General features: G+C 40.5%; 1 protein-coding gene across 1 annotated transcript; it reads left to right on the forward strand.

The window, feature by feature from the left end:
- The first annotated feature begins 5,310 nt into the window (after positions 1–5,310).
- LOC146882452 (uncharacterized) lies at positions 5,311–5,943 on the forward strand. The gene has a single exon (XM_085667409.1). The coding sequence runs from the start codon at positions 5,311–5,313 to the stop codon at positions 5,941–5,943; it is 633 nt and encodes a 210-aa protein (XP_085523535.1).
- Positions 5,944–12,890: the final 6,947 nt, after the last annotated feature.

Consider the following 12,890-nt stretch of genomic DNA (forward strand, 5'->3'; position numbering starts at 1 on the left):
TGATTGTGTGGAAGGACTTGGGTTCGAGTCCTATGTATGCCAATTGTATGCATTTTTGTTATTATTGTTTTAGTAGTCTGTTAGACCACATTTATGTATGAGATAATGCTTGAATTGGGTGTGTTAGCAAGAAATATAAGTTGGCTTAGTGGTTTAGCTTTGACTTGGTGTTGGGAAGGTCATGGGTTCAAATCTTGAGGGCACACCTTTAGTTCTCGTTTTGCGAAAATTGGTATGGCGAGAATATGAAAAGGGGAAGAGAGTTCTAGCAGGGCTAGGAAGGCTGAAACCTAATTTTTCGTTTGGAGAAGCTATTTTCTGAAGGGTCTACAAGGGTGCGAATTTTGAGGGTGTTGGGCTGCCTAGTGACCAAGAAGGGATTTTCAACGTTTTGCAATTGTCTAAGCCAAGGAGAATTTCAGGTTAGGGGAGCTGAACCTAAATTTTCGTTTTAACCTTGTATGCTTATGATTCTGATATGTTTTGTACCCTGAATTTCGTGTTGCACATGAGGGAATTTGGGGTTATGGGTTTTGGGGACTGTTTCATGGAATCTGACCCAAATGTATGCATATAATGGGGTTGTGTTATGGTTATTCTGTGATTTTGTAAAGTTGGGTTATTGGGGCATAATTTTGTGTCCAATTATGTTCATATGCCTATCTAAGTTGTGCTGAATGAATTGGTATGTTTGGGTTGTGTGTTGAGTCCCTGGTGCAATGTTGTATGCGTGAATTCAGTGCTAGAACCTGCAATTTTCGCTCAGGCGAGCTAAGCTCGCCTAGGCGAGACATGCAGGGACTCATAAACCTCTCTCTGCTCAAGCAGTTCGCTCAGGCGAGGTGTTTTGGCCTTGGGCGACAGACCATCTCGCTTAGGCGAGGGTGACTCACCCAAGCGAGAATTCGTGTGTGTCTCGAGTGTGTTGGTTGCACATCTCGTGCAGGCGAGGTTTATTGTTAAGGCGAAGAAGTGTCTCGCTCAAGCGAGAGTTTCTCGCCCAAGCGAGAGTGCGAAGAGCGTTCTAATGGGAGTTTAACATTCAGCCCAAGCGAGAGATGAGGGTCTTAGGCGAAACGTGATCTCGCCTAGGCGAGTGTGACTCGCCTAAGCGAGGGTTCGTGGTTGGTTTTAGGTATGGTGCTCGCTCAGGCGAGGTAACCTAGCCTAAGCGAGATGAACTGGAATGCTTAGGCGAGAGTTGGATGTTAGGCTCAGGGAGGGATGGATGACATGTTCAGAAGTGAAATGGTTGCAACATTGAATTGATTGGTATTTGAGTGATGATGAGGGATCTACAATGTTCCTAAGATATCTCGATGGTGAGCTTGCTGGAGTTCCATGGGTAGTGGCCCGGAACGTATCCTTGAGTTGTGGCTCAGGATAGGGGTAAGCACGTGGCATTCTATGGGTTGTGGCCCAGAATGACTTCCCTGAGTGATGGCTCGGGATAGCGGATGAACACGAGGAACCTTGAGTTGTGGCTCGGGTTGGCGAGTGTGCCGGTGGAGTGTGCTGGCTGTGGCTAGTACGGATGGGTCCAGATGGATTGCCCTCCTCAGTGAGTCACTAACGAGTTTGGTAGTCCTGGGACGTTGCGGACTATGTTCGTATTTGGGAACTCCACCTGGCGTTACGGTGTGTGATCCGTAGCATGGTTTCCGCACGTGCTCTATCGGTTGTGGCCGATAGGTGTGGCAGCAAGGCGCAGCGAGATACCTAATAGGAGATGTAGGAGACTACTAACATGGTTGTGGCCATGTGAAAGGACTGGAACAAGGTTCTCTGATATACTTCACTATGCATGGTGGTGGCCATGTGGTGGGAAGGTAACGAGTCTTCCACGAGATGTATCGATGTACATGGTAGTGGCCATGTGATGGGAATGGAGTAAGCGTCGCGGGATATGCAAGGATATTATATATGGTTGTGGCCATGTGGTATAAAGGAAGAGTTGTATTATTGATATAATGTTTTATCTATTATACATGTATATGTGTGTGTTGGTACACTTTTATATGTTTCTTCATTAGCTCACCCTATCTGCTTGTGTTTGGCGATGATCGTGTACGCGGTACACGTGAGCAGGTGATGATGCAGGTGGCGCTGGTGAGGCTTAGCTGCGGAGAGGGGATGATCATGGGATTTTATTTCTATGTTTTCTTGATTTTGGATTTTTAATAATATGTAAACGGTTGATGAGATTCTGAAACATTATTTCATTTTGTACACTATGAGACAATGTTTATTATATGATGTTAAAAGTTTTAAATTTCCCTGAATTTTGGGAAATGAGGTATTATTAATTATTGTGTCATTAATTCTTTATTTATTTTATTTTATTAAATTCGTAATATCCTGACGGGATGTTACAACATCGGCGTCGGGGCAGGTTTCAACCAATTTAGTTGGGGTTGGAGGCTCCACCGAAGTGGCAAGATGCAGGTTCAAGGCGATTCTTAAATGCTTGCCTTTGGAGGGAATGTGTGTGAAACTAGAAGTATTAAGAACAAAAAATGTCTTGGTAGAGTGATGAGTGTGCACATTCATGACTATATCAGAGATAATTTTCTTTCTTAATTCTAAATGTTTTTTGAAAAGAAAGGAGAGTTATAGTTTGAGTATGTCTCCTATACTTTTCTTGTTATGTTTGTGCTTTTGAGGTGCGTGTTCGGTGTTAGTAGTGGTAGGAGAATGCAGATTCAAGGTCACATTTGACGTGACACTAGTGCATATTTGATATTTTACCTCGCCTTATAGGCTTCAGTTCCGGTTATGGCGGAACCGAAGCTTATAAGGAGGCGGTGGCAATTTTACAATTTCATCAACTTATATTGCTTCGGTTCTACAAACAACCGATGCCGTAAGCAGTTTTAGGCCTCAGTTCATTAAGAACCGAAGCCTATTAGGCAGTCCAGAAATGAAAATTTCAAAATTGCCACTAGCGAAAACACATTTGGCCTCGGGTGCTTTTGGACCGAGGCAATATTGGGGTGTTTTATGCCTCGGTTGAAATAGAACTGAAGCCTATAACCCTGCCCAGAAACCCTAATTTAATAATTTCATCAGCGCCGTCCACTTTGGCTTCGGGTCCCCTTTCACCGAAGCCATTGAGCCACTTTAGGCCTCGGTTCTTTAAATAACCGAGGCCATAAAGCCTGTTAAAATCCCCAATTCGCGAACCCCGATCATTATTAATCTTTTTCCCCAATTCTCTCCGCACGAACGCCACACCGCCCTCTGCCACCACCAGTTCCGACGCTGTCGCCGACCAGCTGTCGTCGCCGTCTGTGGGTTTTCGTTGCCTCCATTTCCTCATCCATTTCTCTCTGTCGCTCCATTTCTCTCCAAGCCACGTGCACCTCCATCACACCAGCCACCATTCACGAAGCCATTGCAGCACCTCATCCACGAAAAACGCAGGAGGTCCACCATGCCTCGAAGGAGAAGAACGAAACCTCCACTGCAGCGCCTAGAGTCGAACGAAACGCAACCCACCACCGCGCCTGGAGTCAAACACCTTTGACGAAGCACTCTTCCATGTTCCTATGAAGCCTCTACGGAGAGTCCACCTCATGCAACTACATCATCAACACAGATTTGCATAAACGACGTTCACACAACCAACTAAAACGCGCATCTGGCAGATCTGGAACTCTGGGAAGTAGATCTGGAATGTCGGGAAGCAGATCTGGAATGCCAGGAAGCAGATCTATAGCTTCGGTTCAGATGTGACCGGAGTAGAAAAACGCCTCTATGGCTTCGGTTGACAACCGAGGCCAAAAATCAACCATTTTGGCCTCATTCCAATATGCCTCGGTTCTAAAACCGGGGTAGAATATCAAAAACAACCGGGGCCAAAAGCCCTTACTGCACTAGTGTGATTACTTTTACAAAGGTTGGATGAGATCTCTAAGATAAATTTTTGCCTCAAAGATAGGGAGTTGTTGTATGATGTATATCGATGAGCGAGGAAAGCTAAGTTTTGGGTTAGTTGGTTGGGAGAAGATGTTGGAGTTTTGAAACAACATTTGGATGGAGAGAGCCTCAAGGATAAGCTTAGGATCAGATACCACAAGTTTTCTAAAAGGATATGAATCCAGAGGTTAGAAAAAAGGGAAATAATAGGACGTGTCAATATAACGATGTTTGAGGAAATCAATTTGGTTCTACATCCCATCAGTGTTGGGGTTTAGAGGTATACAGACACTAGTGGTTTTAAGGGGAAAGTGTCATTAGATGTAATCATATGACCATATCTAATGATCTTGAATTGGTAGAAACTAGGTGGCAGAAAATGATAGGGTTGTTGGACACTGAGCAAGCTAAGAAAGGTAGAAACAATAAATGTGTATAAGGACGACATATCTTTAAAAGGAGGATAAGATGACACAGAACCTTGAAGATCAGTCAAACATGATTATGATTTATAAGAAGGAAGTATATTAGGGATTTTTATACCAGATCAACATCAAGAAGAAGTAGTGAGATCTTCTCAGCAATAGTAGTTATCCAAGTCAAGAGTAGATGGGATGTCCTAAGGAAGGTGACTCACAAGAGAGGAAGGTTTGACCTTAGAGATGAGATGAGATGGACGGTTTCAAGTATCAGAAGAAGAATGACATCGTTAAGTGATTCTGGTGGGAAAGGGTAGTTGGTAATGTCGGAGCATAGACAATGAGGAAAAAAAAGAAAATTTTTGAGTAGCTATAAGGGGTGTTTTTGATAGTTATTGCTAGAATGGTTAGCACAAATGATCAAATTCAAGGACACAAGGTATAAAAGTGGTGCTTAAGATATGTGCTTTTGTTTTGTTTGGAATCGTATACCCCTTGGTATCACTAGTATGGTAAATGGGTCATGGTTACTTACAAGAGGGAGTTGGTAATGAGATGGTGGTTTTGTCAAAGTGCAAAGATTAGAAGGAATAGGCTACTACATGAAAGGTGGAATGTAAGAAACAAGAGTCATTCGGGTAAAATTACTTAGCATTTTAACAAATAACTATGCTTTTATCATGATTTATCTAAGTTAGTTTGAAAAAAAACTTCAACACAGAGGTGTAAATTTTTAGTCTTCATTAATATAAATAATGCTTTGTAATCTTTGCATTATGAAGTGTTGATTTGTGTTAGTAAAATGTATGATTTGTTGTAGATAACACATAATACAATACATAAAAAAAGGAAATAGATAACAAATGGTACTAAAAGTAGCAACATAGGAGGTTTTTTATTTATGAGAAACTAAAACTTTAAAATTTTATTACTTAAAACTTTAAAAATCAAATTTTATTCCATTTGTAGTATGATGAAGCTATATAATGCATCTTGTCTGGTTCTTCGAAAAATTATTGTTGATGGATCAACTTATTCTCAAAGGGGTGATGCTGATGCATTGAATATGTTGTCTTCATTTGAGTTCATATTAATTTTACACATGATGAAAGAGATTATGGGAATTACTGACGGTCTTTGCCAAGCTTTGCAGAAACAATCTCAGGATATATTGAATGCTATGCAATTGGTTTGTTCTACTAAAATTTTGATTCAAAAGTTGAGGGATGATGGTTGGCAAAATCTATTGAAAGGTGTGGTATTCTTTTATGAACAACATGACATTGATATTCCTGATTTTAATTCTACTTATGTTGCACGTCATGACCGTTCTCGTTATCAAAAAGATCATGTCACTATGGAACATCATTTTAGGGTGAATATATTTCTTGTTACAGTGGACAAGCAGTTGCAAGAATTAAAGGATAGGTTTAGTGAGCAAACAATGGAACTTTTAACTCTAAGCAATGCTTTAGTTCCTAAGGATGCTTATAAAGCTTTTAACATTGAGGATATATGCACTCTTGTGAACAAATATTGTCCTTTAGATTTTAGTGAGCAAGAGAAGATTAGTTTAAAATTTCAACTTCAACATTTTCTGCAATGAAGATTATCAAAACAAGATTGCGGAATAAAATGGAAGATGAATTTCTTGCCGACAATATGATTATTTACATTGAAAAAGAAATAGCTGAAAATTTTAGTTCTGATTCAATTATTGATGAGTTCAGGGATCTGAAGGAACCACTAGTGCATATTTGATATTTTACCTCGCCTTATAGGCCTCGGTTATGGCGGAACCGAAGCCTATAAGGAGGCGGTGGCAATTTTGCAATTTTAGCAACCTATATTGCTTCGGTTCTACAAACAACCGGTGCCGTAAGCAGCTTTAGGCCTCGGTTCCTTAAGAACCGAAGCCTATTAGGCAGCCCAGAAACCCTTTTTCATTAGCGCCGCCCCCTTTGGCCTCGGTTGCTTTTCGACCGAGGCAATATTGGGCAGTTTTAGGCCTCGGTTGAAATAGAACCGAAGCCTATAACACTGCCCAGAAACCCTAATTTAAAATTTTCACCAGCGCCGCCCCCTTTGGCCTCGGGTGGAATTGAACCGCTGCCAAAAACCAGTTTTCTGCCTCGGTTAAAAATTGAACCGCTGCCAAAAACCCTGCCCAGAAACCCTAATTTAAAATTTTCATCAGCGCCGCCCCCTTTGGCCTCGGGTGGAATTGAACCGCTGCCAAAAACCGGTTTTCTGCCTCGGTTAAAAATTGAACCGCTGCCAAAAACCCTGCCCAGAAACCCTAATTTAAAATTTTCATCAGCGCCGCCCCCTTTGGCCTCGGGTGGAATTGAACCGCTGCCAAAAGGTTCATTAGGGTTCAAAAATCGCGAATCACTTTTTTTCCTCTTCTTCCTCGCGCCCGCGAAACCCCACTCTCACTTTCACTTCTCTCGAATCGTCATTCCTTCAATCTCCCAGAATCCATCACCAGATCACGATGTCTTGGGTCCTCCGATCTACGAAGTCTAAGTTGCTCTCTTCTTCCTCTTCTTCACTTTCCAGAACCTTCCCTTCATTCTCTCGCACCGCTCATCACCTCCCTCACAATCAGATCGGAGCTCTCTCTCCCCTCACCGATCTCTTCCACCGCAGCACCGCCTCCACGCCTCTCGGTAACACCTTCTCTCTCACTTTCTTCTTTCCATTTCCTTATTCAATGCCTTTTATTTTCATCCATCCTTCGCATTCTCTTTTATTTCCGTTCCTATCACCACGCACCTTCAATTAACGCAAACATCTATGCTCCTATTAATATCGCCAAAAACAGAAAGTAGCTCATCACCGCTTCATTTTCTTAATCGCGTTTCCATGATTTCGATTAATCTCGTCGTGATTCTTGTTGCTCTACGACCGTAATTTTTTTTTGTACTCGCTGGTGCCGAGTTTAATTTTCTGCTTCTGATTGTTTCATTCCTTTGATGCTAATGTCGTTTCAGCGAAGGAAAACGCTTCTGGCGAAAACGTGACTGCTCTTCCCAAAAGGTATCGAATTTAAAAAAAAAAAAAAAAAAAAACACCATATGGCCTCGGGTGCAACAAAAACCGAGGCCAAAAAGAGCCCATATGGCCTCGGGTGCAGCAAAAACCGAGGCCAAAAGGGTTATCGAATTTTAAAAAAAAAAAAAAAGGCCCATATGGCCTCGGGTACAGTGAAAACCGAGGCAAAAGGCAGCGTCTATGGCCTCGGGTGCTTGGAAAACCGAGGCAGAAGCGCTCTCTATGGCTTCGGTTCTTAACCGAGGCCAAAAGCTATGACCTTTTGGCCTCGCCCCAATATGCTTCGGTTCCCGAACCGGTGCAGAATATTAAAAACAACCGCTGCCAAAGGCCCTTCCTGCACTGGTGAACGAAGGGCAATCTTTTAGATATTTGTGATTTCTTTTTTAGTTATCGTTATACTAAGTTATGAATTCATTTTTATTGTGTTAGTGACAATAATGAAATGTATAAATTTTGGATGTATTATTTGGGCTCCCCCAACAATGTTGGTCAAGATCCGCCACTGGTTCGAAGAATTAGTATGAGCAGACCAAGGTATAGGGGAATAATGATGAATAAGTGGGGTACTAGACTTAGGTGTAGGAGTATATCTTTCCTCATATAGTTTGGCTAAAGCTACCACTGGTAGCAATGATAGTGGTGATTGAGCAACCACATCACGACGAATTTCAACCTGTAAGCCACTTAGAAAGAAATTAAGTAATGCATCATCTTGTAAGCCTCAACTTCGATTAGCAAGAGCCATGAACTTTAAATAATAATATTATGAAATTGTATTACTTTTTGTAATTTGAACAACTAGCCATGGGGAAATCAAAGGGAGACGATCCAAATTGTGATTCTAGTGTTGTTGTCAAAGCGGTCAAAGTATTAACTGCAGACAAACGTTGCAACATCTGAAACCAAGGAATGACCTCATTCTCGAAATGAATTTCAGCAATATTGACTCTATCCAAATTTGGCATGTGGTGATAGTTGAAAAACTTTTCAGCTTTAGAAATCCATTCCATCACAAAATTTTTGCCATCAAAATAGAGAAATCCAAAAGAGATATCCCTTACATGAAACGCACTAGGAGGAGTGCTTGTGGAAGAACCACTATATATGGAGAGATGAGGAAGAACCCTTTAGTAACACATGCATTGACTGTTGAATCTGATCCATACGAGACTCTGGCATCATCCTGAACTTGCTTGGTATGAGCATGTTGATCTTGATCCCCAATCTCCAAGAGTTCCACCAATTTCTTTATTTCCTCAGCTTGACCACGAATTTCATCTTGCAAATCTTTCAAATGAGTGTTCTCAGCCATGGCTCAGTGAAAGCACCAATAAAACAATATTCTTTTAATAATTATAAAGTTGTAAAAGAATGTGTAATGTTCTGAGAATGGAAACAATATAACCACAAAAGAAAACATAATCTCTCTGTAATTGGAGTATAAAAACTCAAACAGAAAAACAATAGTCCGACAATAACCACAACAAAGTATAACCTAGTCAGAAGAAAATGGAATATTGTTAGGGTAGGAAAGAAAGGAAAATAAGGGGAGAGAAATTGAGAACGTTTCAGAATAAGGGTTTTACCACACACATGATGATCTCATTGCACGAAATCCTTCGTTTCATGTTTTTTCTTCTGCTCATCACTTGCTTTTCACGTGGCTTGGCCGAAAAATAACTTTCCTTCCTTATCCATCTCGTTAATATTTCCCATGCATGTTACAATTACTCATTTAAATTTTAGTACGCTGTGATGTAAAATGTCCATTCTAAGTACTAAGAAATGAATTTCAACAAAAATTTTACGACAATTTTGTAAATGTTCAAGAACATTTTATATTAATTAGTTATTGGTAGCATGTCTTTTGCCCTTGTTAAATTAGTTATTTGATAGATATGATATCATATAATAAATTCATACACAGTGATTGCATAAATATTTTTAAATAAAACAAAATCATTAAAAAGACAAAATAATAACAGGTCTACCAATTTTGCTTTTCTAAAAGTTAACACATCTCGTACTATCTCATTAGATGATATCTATGGGATGAAGAACAATGTGTTCTGAACCTGCTGTAAAAGTTTTAGCCCAATCCAATGGTGAACGAATCCACAATGCCGATTTTATGGCGGTAGCTTTATGAAAAACGTGAACACATTTTTCCCTCTACCTCTCCCTCTATGTGCTAGGGTTTTTAGTGTGTTCTGACTTATTGTTCTATCTCTCCATATATTTTGTAGCCCCCTCTACACTAAGTTAAGTGAGACATGGACTTCTCAAGTTTTGGGTCTTTTCTCCACATAGGAAGGGAGCCGAAACCAAAAAGCTCCAATGAAGATGAATATTTCACATTTTGGAGTGTGCATCTATATGTTGGGTGGGTGTTCTTCTGTCGTGCGACCCGACGGCTTATTTGCGAGCTATGGCCCACGCCTCCTATTTGTTCAGGGCGGGCGGCGTGAACTCTGACTCGATCCGGGTATTCAATCCCGCCACTGAGATGCTAAGTTGACTCCTTAACCTTGATAGGAAGATGACTTATTCAATAATTTGTGCATAAGGGTAAGGAACTTTGGATGAACTAATGTGAATGGGTGTAAGCCTCGCTACTCGGAAACACCTAGTGCTGACCACACTAAGAGACACGAAAGCGCATGTAACGCTAGTTGGCGAAGTGGCGTTAAGCATCCCTAGCGGTACGAAAAGAGAGGTCGTGATGATATCATATACGTCCGTACTGCTCCTCGTAGAGTAGATCCCGCATCCAACCAAGTCTTTGACCATGGAACGGGAGAATTCCCACTACCGCTGGAAGGCCAGCCGAGTCGTGAGTGCGGTGGGAACGGGTTCCCAAAAAGCCAACCCCAGGTCGGGATCGGCATAACAAGTCTGCTCCTCACAACTATGTGGAGATAACTGCCAAACCAACGATCTCATAACAAACTTCAAACTTCTCTCTTGGTAATGCTTTAGTCATCATATCAGCACCATTATCATTTGTATGAACTTTTTCCAATGCCAATAACTTAGCATCCAAAGCATCATTATCTAGTCTCGTGCACACCATTGCATACATAAAACTTCCTAGCGCATACGCATAAGGAACTCTGCTCATATATGCTTTCTCAGCTTCATTTGAAGGACTCTGTTTAACACTCAATTTAAAATGAGTAGCAAGAGGAGTGCTTACGGCTTTAGCATTTTCCATCTAGAATCCCTGAAACATCCTTTTAATATAGCGTTCTTGTGATAACCAAAGCTTCTTTTCTTTTATCTCTCGAATGATTCTTATTCTAAGAATCTATTTACCAACTCCTAAGTCCTTCATAGCAAATGACTCGCCCAATTGCTTCTTCAACCTGTTAATTTTGGAAACATCTTTCCCAACAATAAGCATGTCATCAACATATAATAACAGGATAATAAAGTCATCATCAAAAAAACTTTTAATAAAGACACAATGATCATAAGTAGTCTTCTTGTAGCCTTGCTCACACATAAAAGACTCAAACTTCTTATACCATTGTCTTAGAGCCTGCTTCAAACTGTATGGACTCTTTCTCAGCCTACACTCATAATCTTCTTTGCCTTCAACAAGAAAACCACTGGGTTGTTTCATGTATATCTCTTCCTCCAAATTACGATGAAGGAAAGTTAGCTTCACATCCATCTACTGGACCTCCAAATCAAGAGTAGCAGCTAAACTTAGCAAAGTTCTGATGGATGACATTTTCACCACATGTGAGAAAATTTCATTGAAATCAACACCCTTTTTCTGTCTAAAACCTTTAACCACCAATCTAGCCTTGTACTTTGGAAATGTAGAATTAGCATCTTGTTTCACCTTGAAGATCCACTTGTTTTCTAAAGCCCTTCTTCCTTTAGGCAATTTCACCAAGTCATAAGTGTGATTATCATGCAAAGATTTCATTCCATCTTGCATTGTATCTAGCCACTTTTGTTTTTCTTCACTCTCCAAAGCCTCTTCAAAACACTCAGGTTTTCCACTGACAGTCAAGGTTATGTACTCATCACAAGAATACCTTGTAGAAGGTTGTTTATGTCTATTACACCTTCTGAGTTGGACTTGAGGTGGTTCAGGTATATCACCAAGATCATCATCATGTGCCTCTTGAGCATGATCAGTTGGAACCTCTACTCCACTTCCAACCTGTTGATCATCAACATCACCATGTTGCTAATCATATTGAGCTTCCTTTTCAACATTCTCTAGATTGTAAGAGGGCAACCTCATCGGATTACCATCAGTGACATTACTATCTTTCCCGGGTGTGGTCCTCTCCACCTTATTAATGTCTTCAATGGTCTGGTCTTTCATGAATTGTACATCACAGCTTCTAACAAGCTTCTTCTCAACAGGATCATAAAACTTGTAGCAAAATTCATCCTCACCATAGCCAATAAAGATGCATTGCCTTGTCTTCGCATCCAACTTGGATCTTTCATCACTTGGAATATGAAAAAATGTCTTGCAACCAAAGACATGCAAATGGTCATAGCTTACATTCTAGCCAAACCAAATTTTATTTGGCACTTCACTATCCAGAATCACAATAGGAGTGAGATTGATAATGTGCATCGCTGTGTATAGTGCCTCATCCCAAAAATGCTTGGGTAATTTCGCATATGAAAGCATACATCTCACCTTCTCAAGTAATGTCTTATTCATCCTCTTAGCTACACCATTCAACTGAGGAGTTTTCTCATGTGCAATACATGTTATTTGCAATAAGCATCGAAAGGTCCACGATACTCTCCACCATTTTCATGAAATAACTTGAATTTATCAAGTACTTGATCCTTTCGTTGAAGTGTATAAACACATAGCTTCCTCTGGAACAATCATCAATAAAGGTAACAAAGTAAAGTGCACCAGAAAATGACTTTACCTTTAACGGGCCACAAACATCATAATGCACCAATTGTAACAAATATGACTTCCTTGAGGTCGGATGCTTCTTGAAGGATACTTTGGTTTACTTGTCATCCATGGAATGAGAACATCTCTCCAATTCTGCACTTTTTAGCCCTTGAAGAACATCCTTTTTAGCTAAACAATTCAGCCTTTTTTCACTTATATGACTAAGCCTCTGGTGCCAAAAAGATGCCTCCATATTCATGGCATTCGTAGTGTCTTTAACAACCAAAGCTTTTGTCCAATAGGCTAAGTTTTCTCTTCTAGCCACAACCAAGTTACCTTTGGTGAGTTTCTATTTTCCAGAACCAAAGTGACTATCATAACCACCATCATCAAGCATCTGCACAAAGATTAAATTAAAATGGTCATTCAGAGCATGTTTGACTCCTTTAAGCAACAATTGCACTCTCATGCTGGTTTGCAGGCAAACATCACCAACACCAATCACTTTAGACTCACCATCATTACCCATCTTCAACACTCCAAAATCACCAGAAGTGTAAGATGTGAAGAACTCCTTCCTAGGTGTAACATGTGTTAGTTTGGTG

This window comes from Vigna unguiculata, chromosome 10 (assembly GCF_037176805.1).
Source record: "Vigna unguiculata cultivar grain cowpea cultivar isolate G323 ecotype 2 chromosome 10, ASM3717680v1, whole genome shotgun sequence".
Classification (NCBI taxonomy): Eukaryota; Viridiplantae; Streptophyta; class Magnoliopsida; order Fabales; family Fabaceae; genus Vigna; species Vigna unguiculata.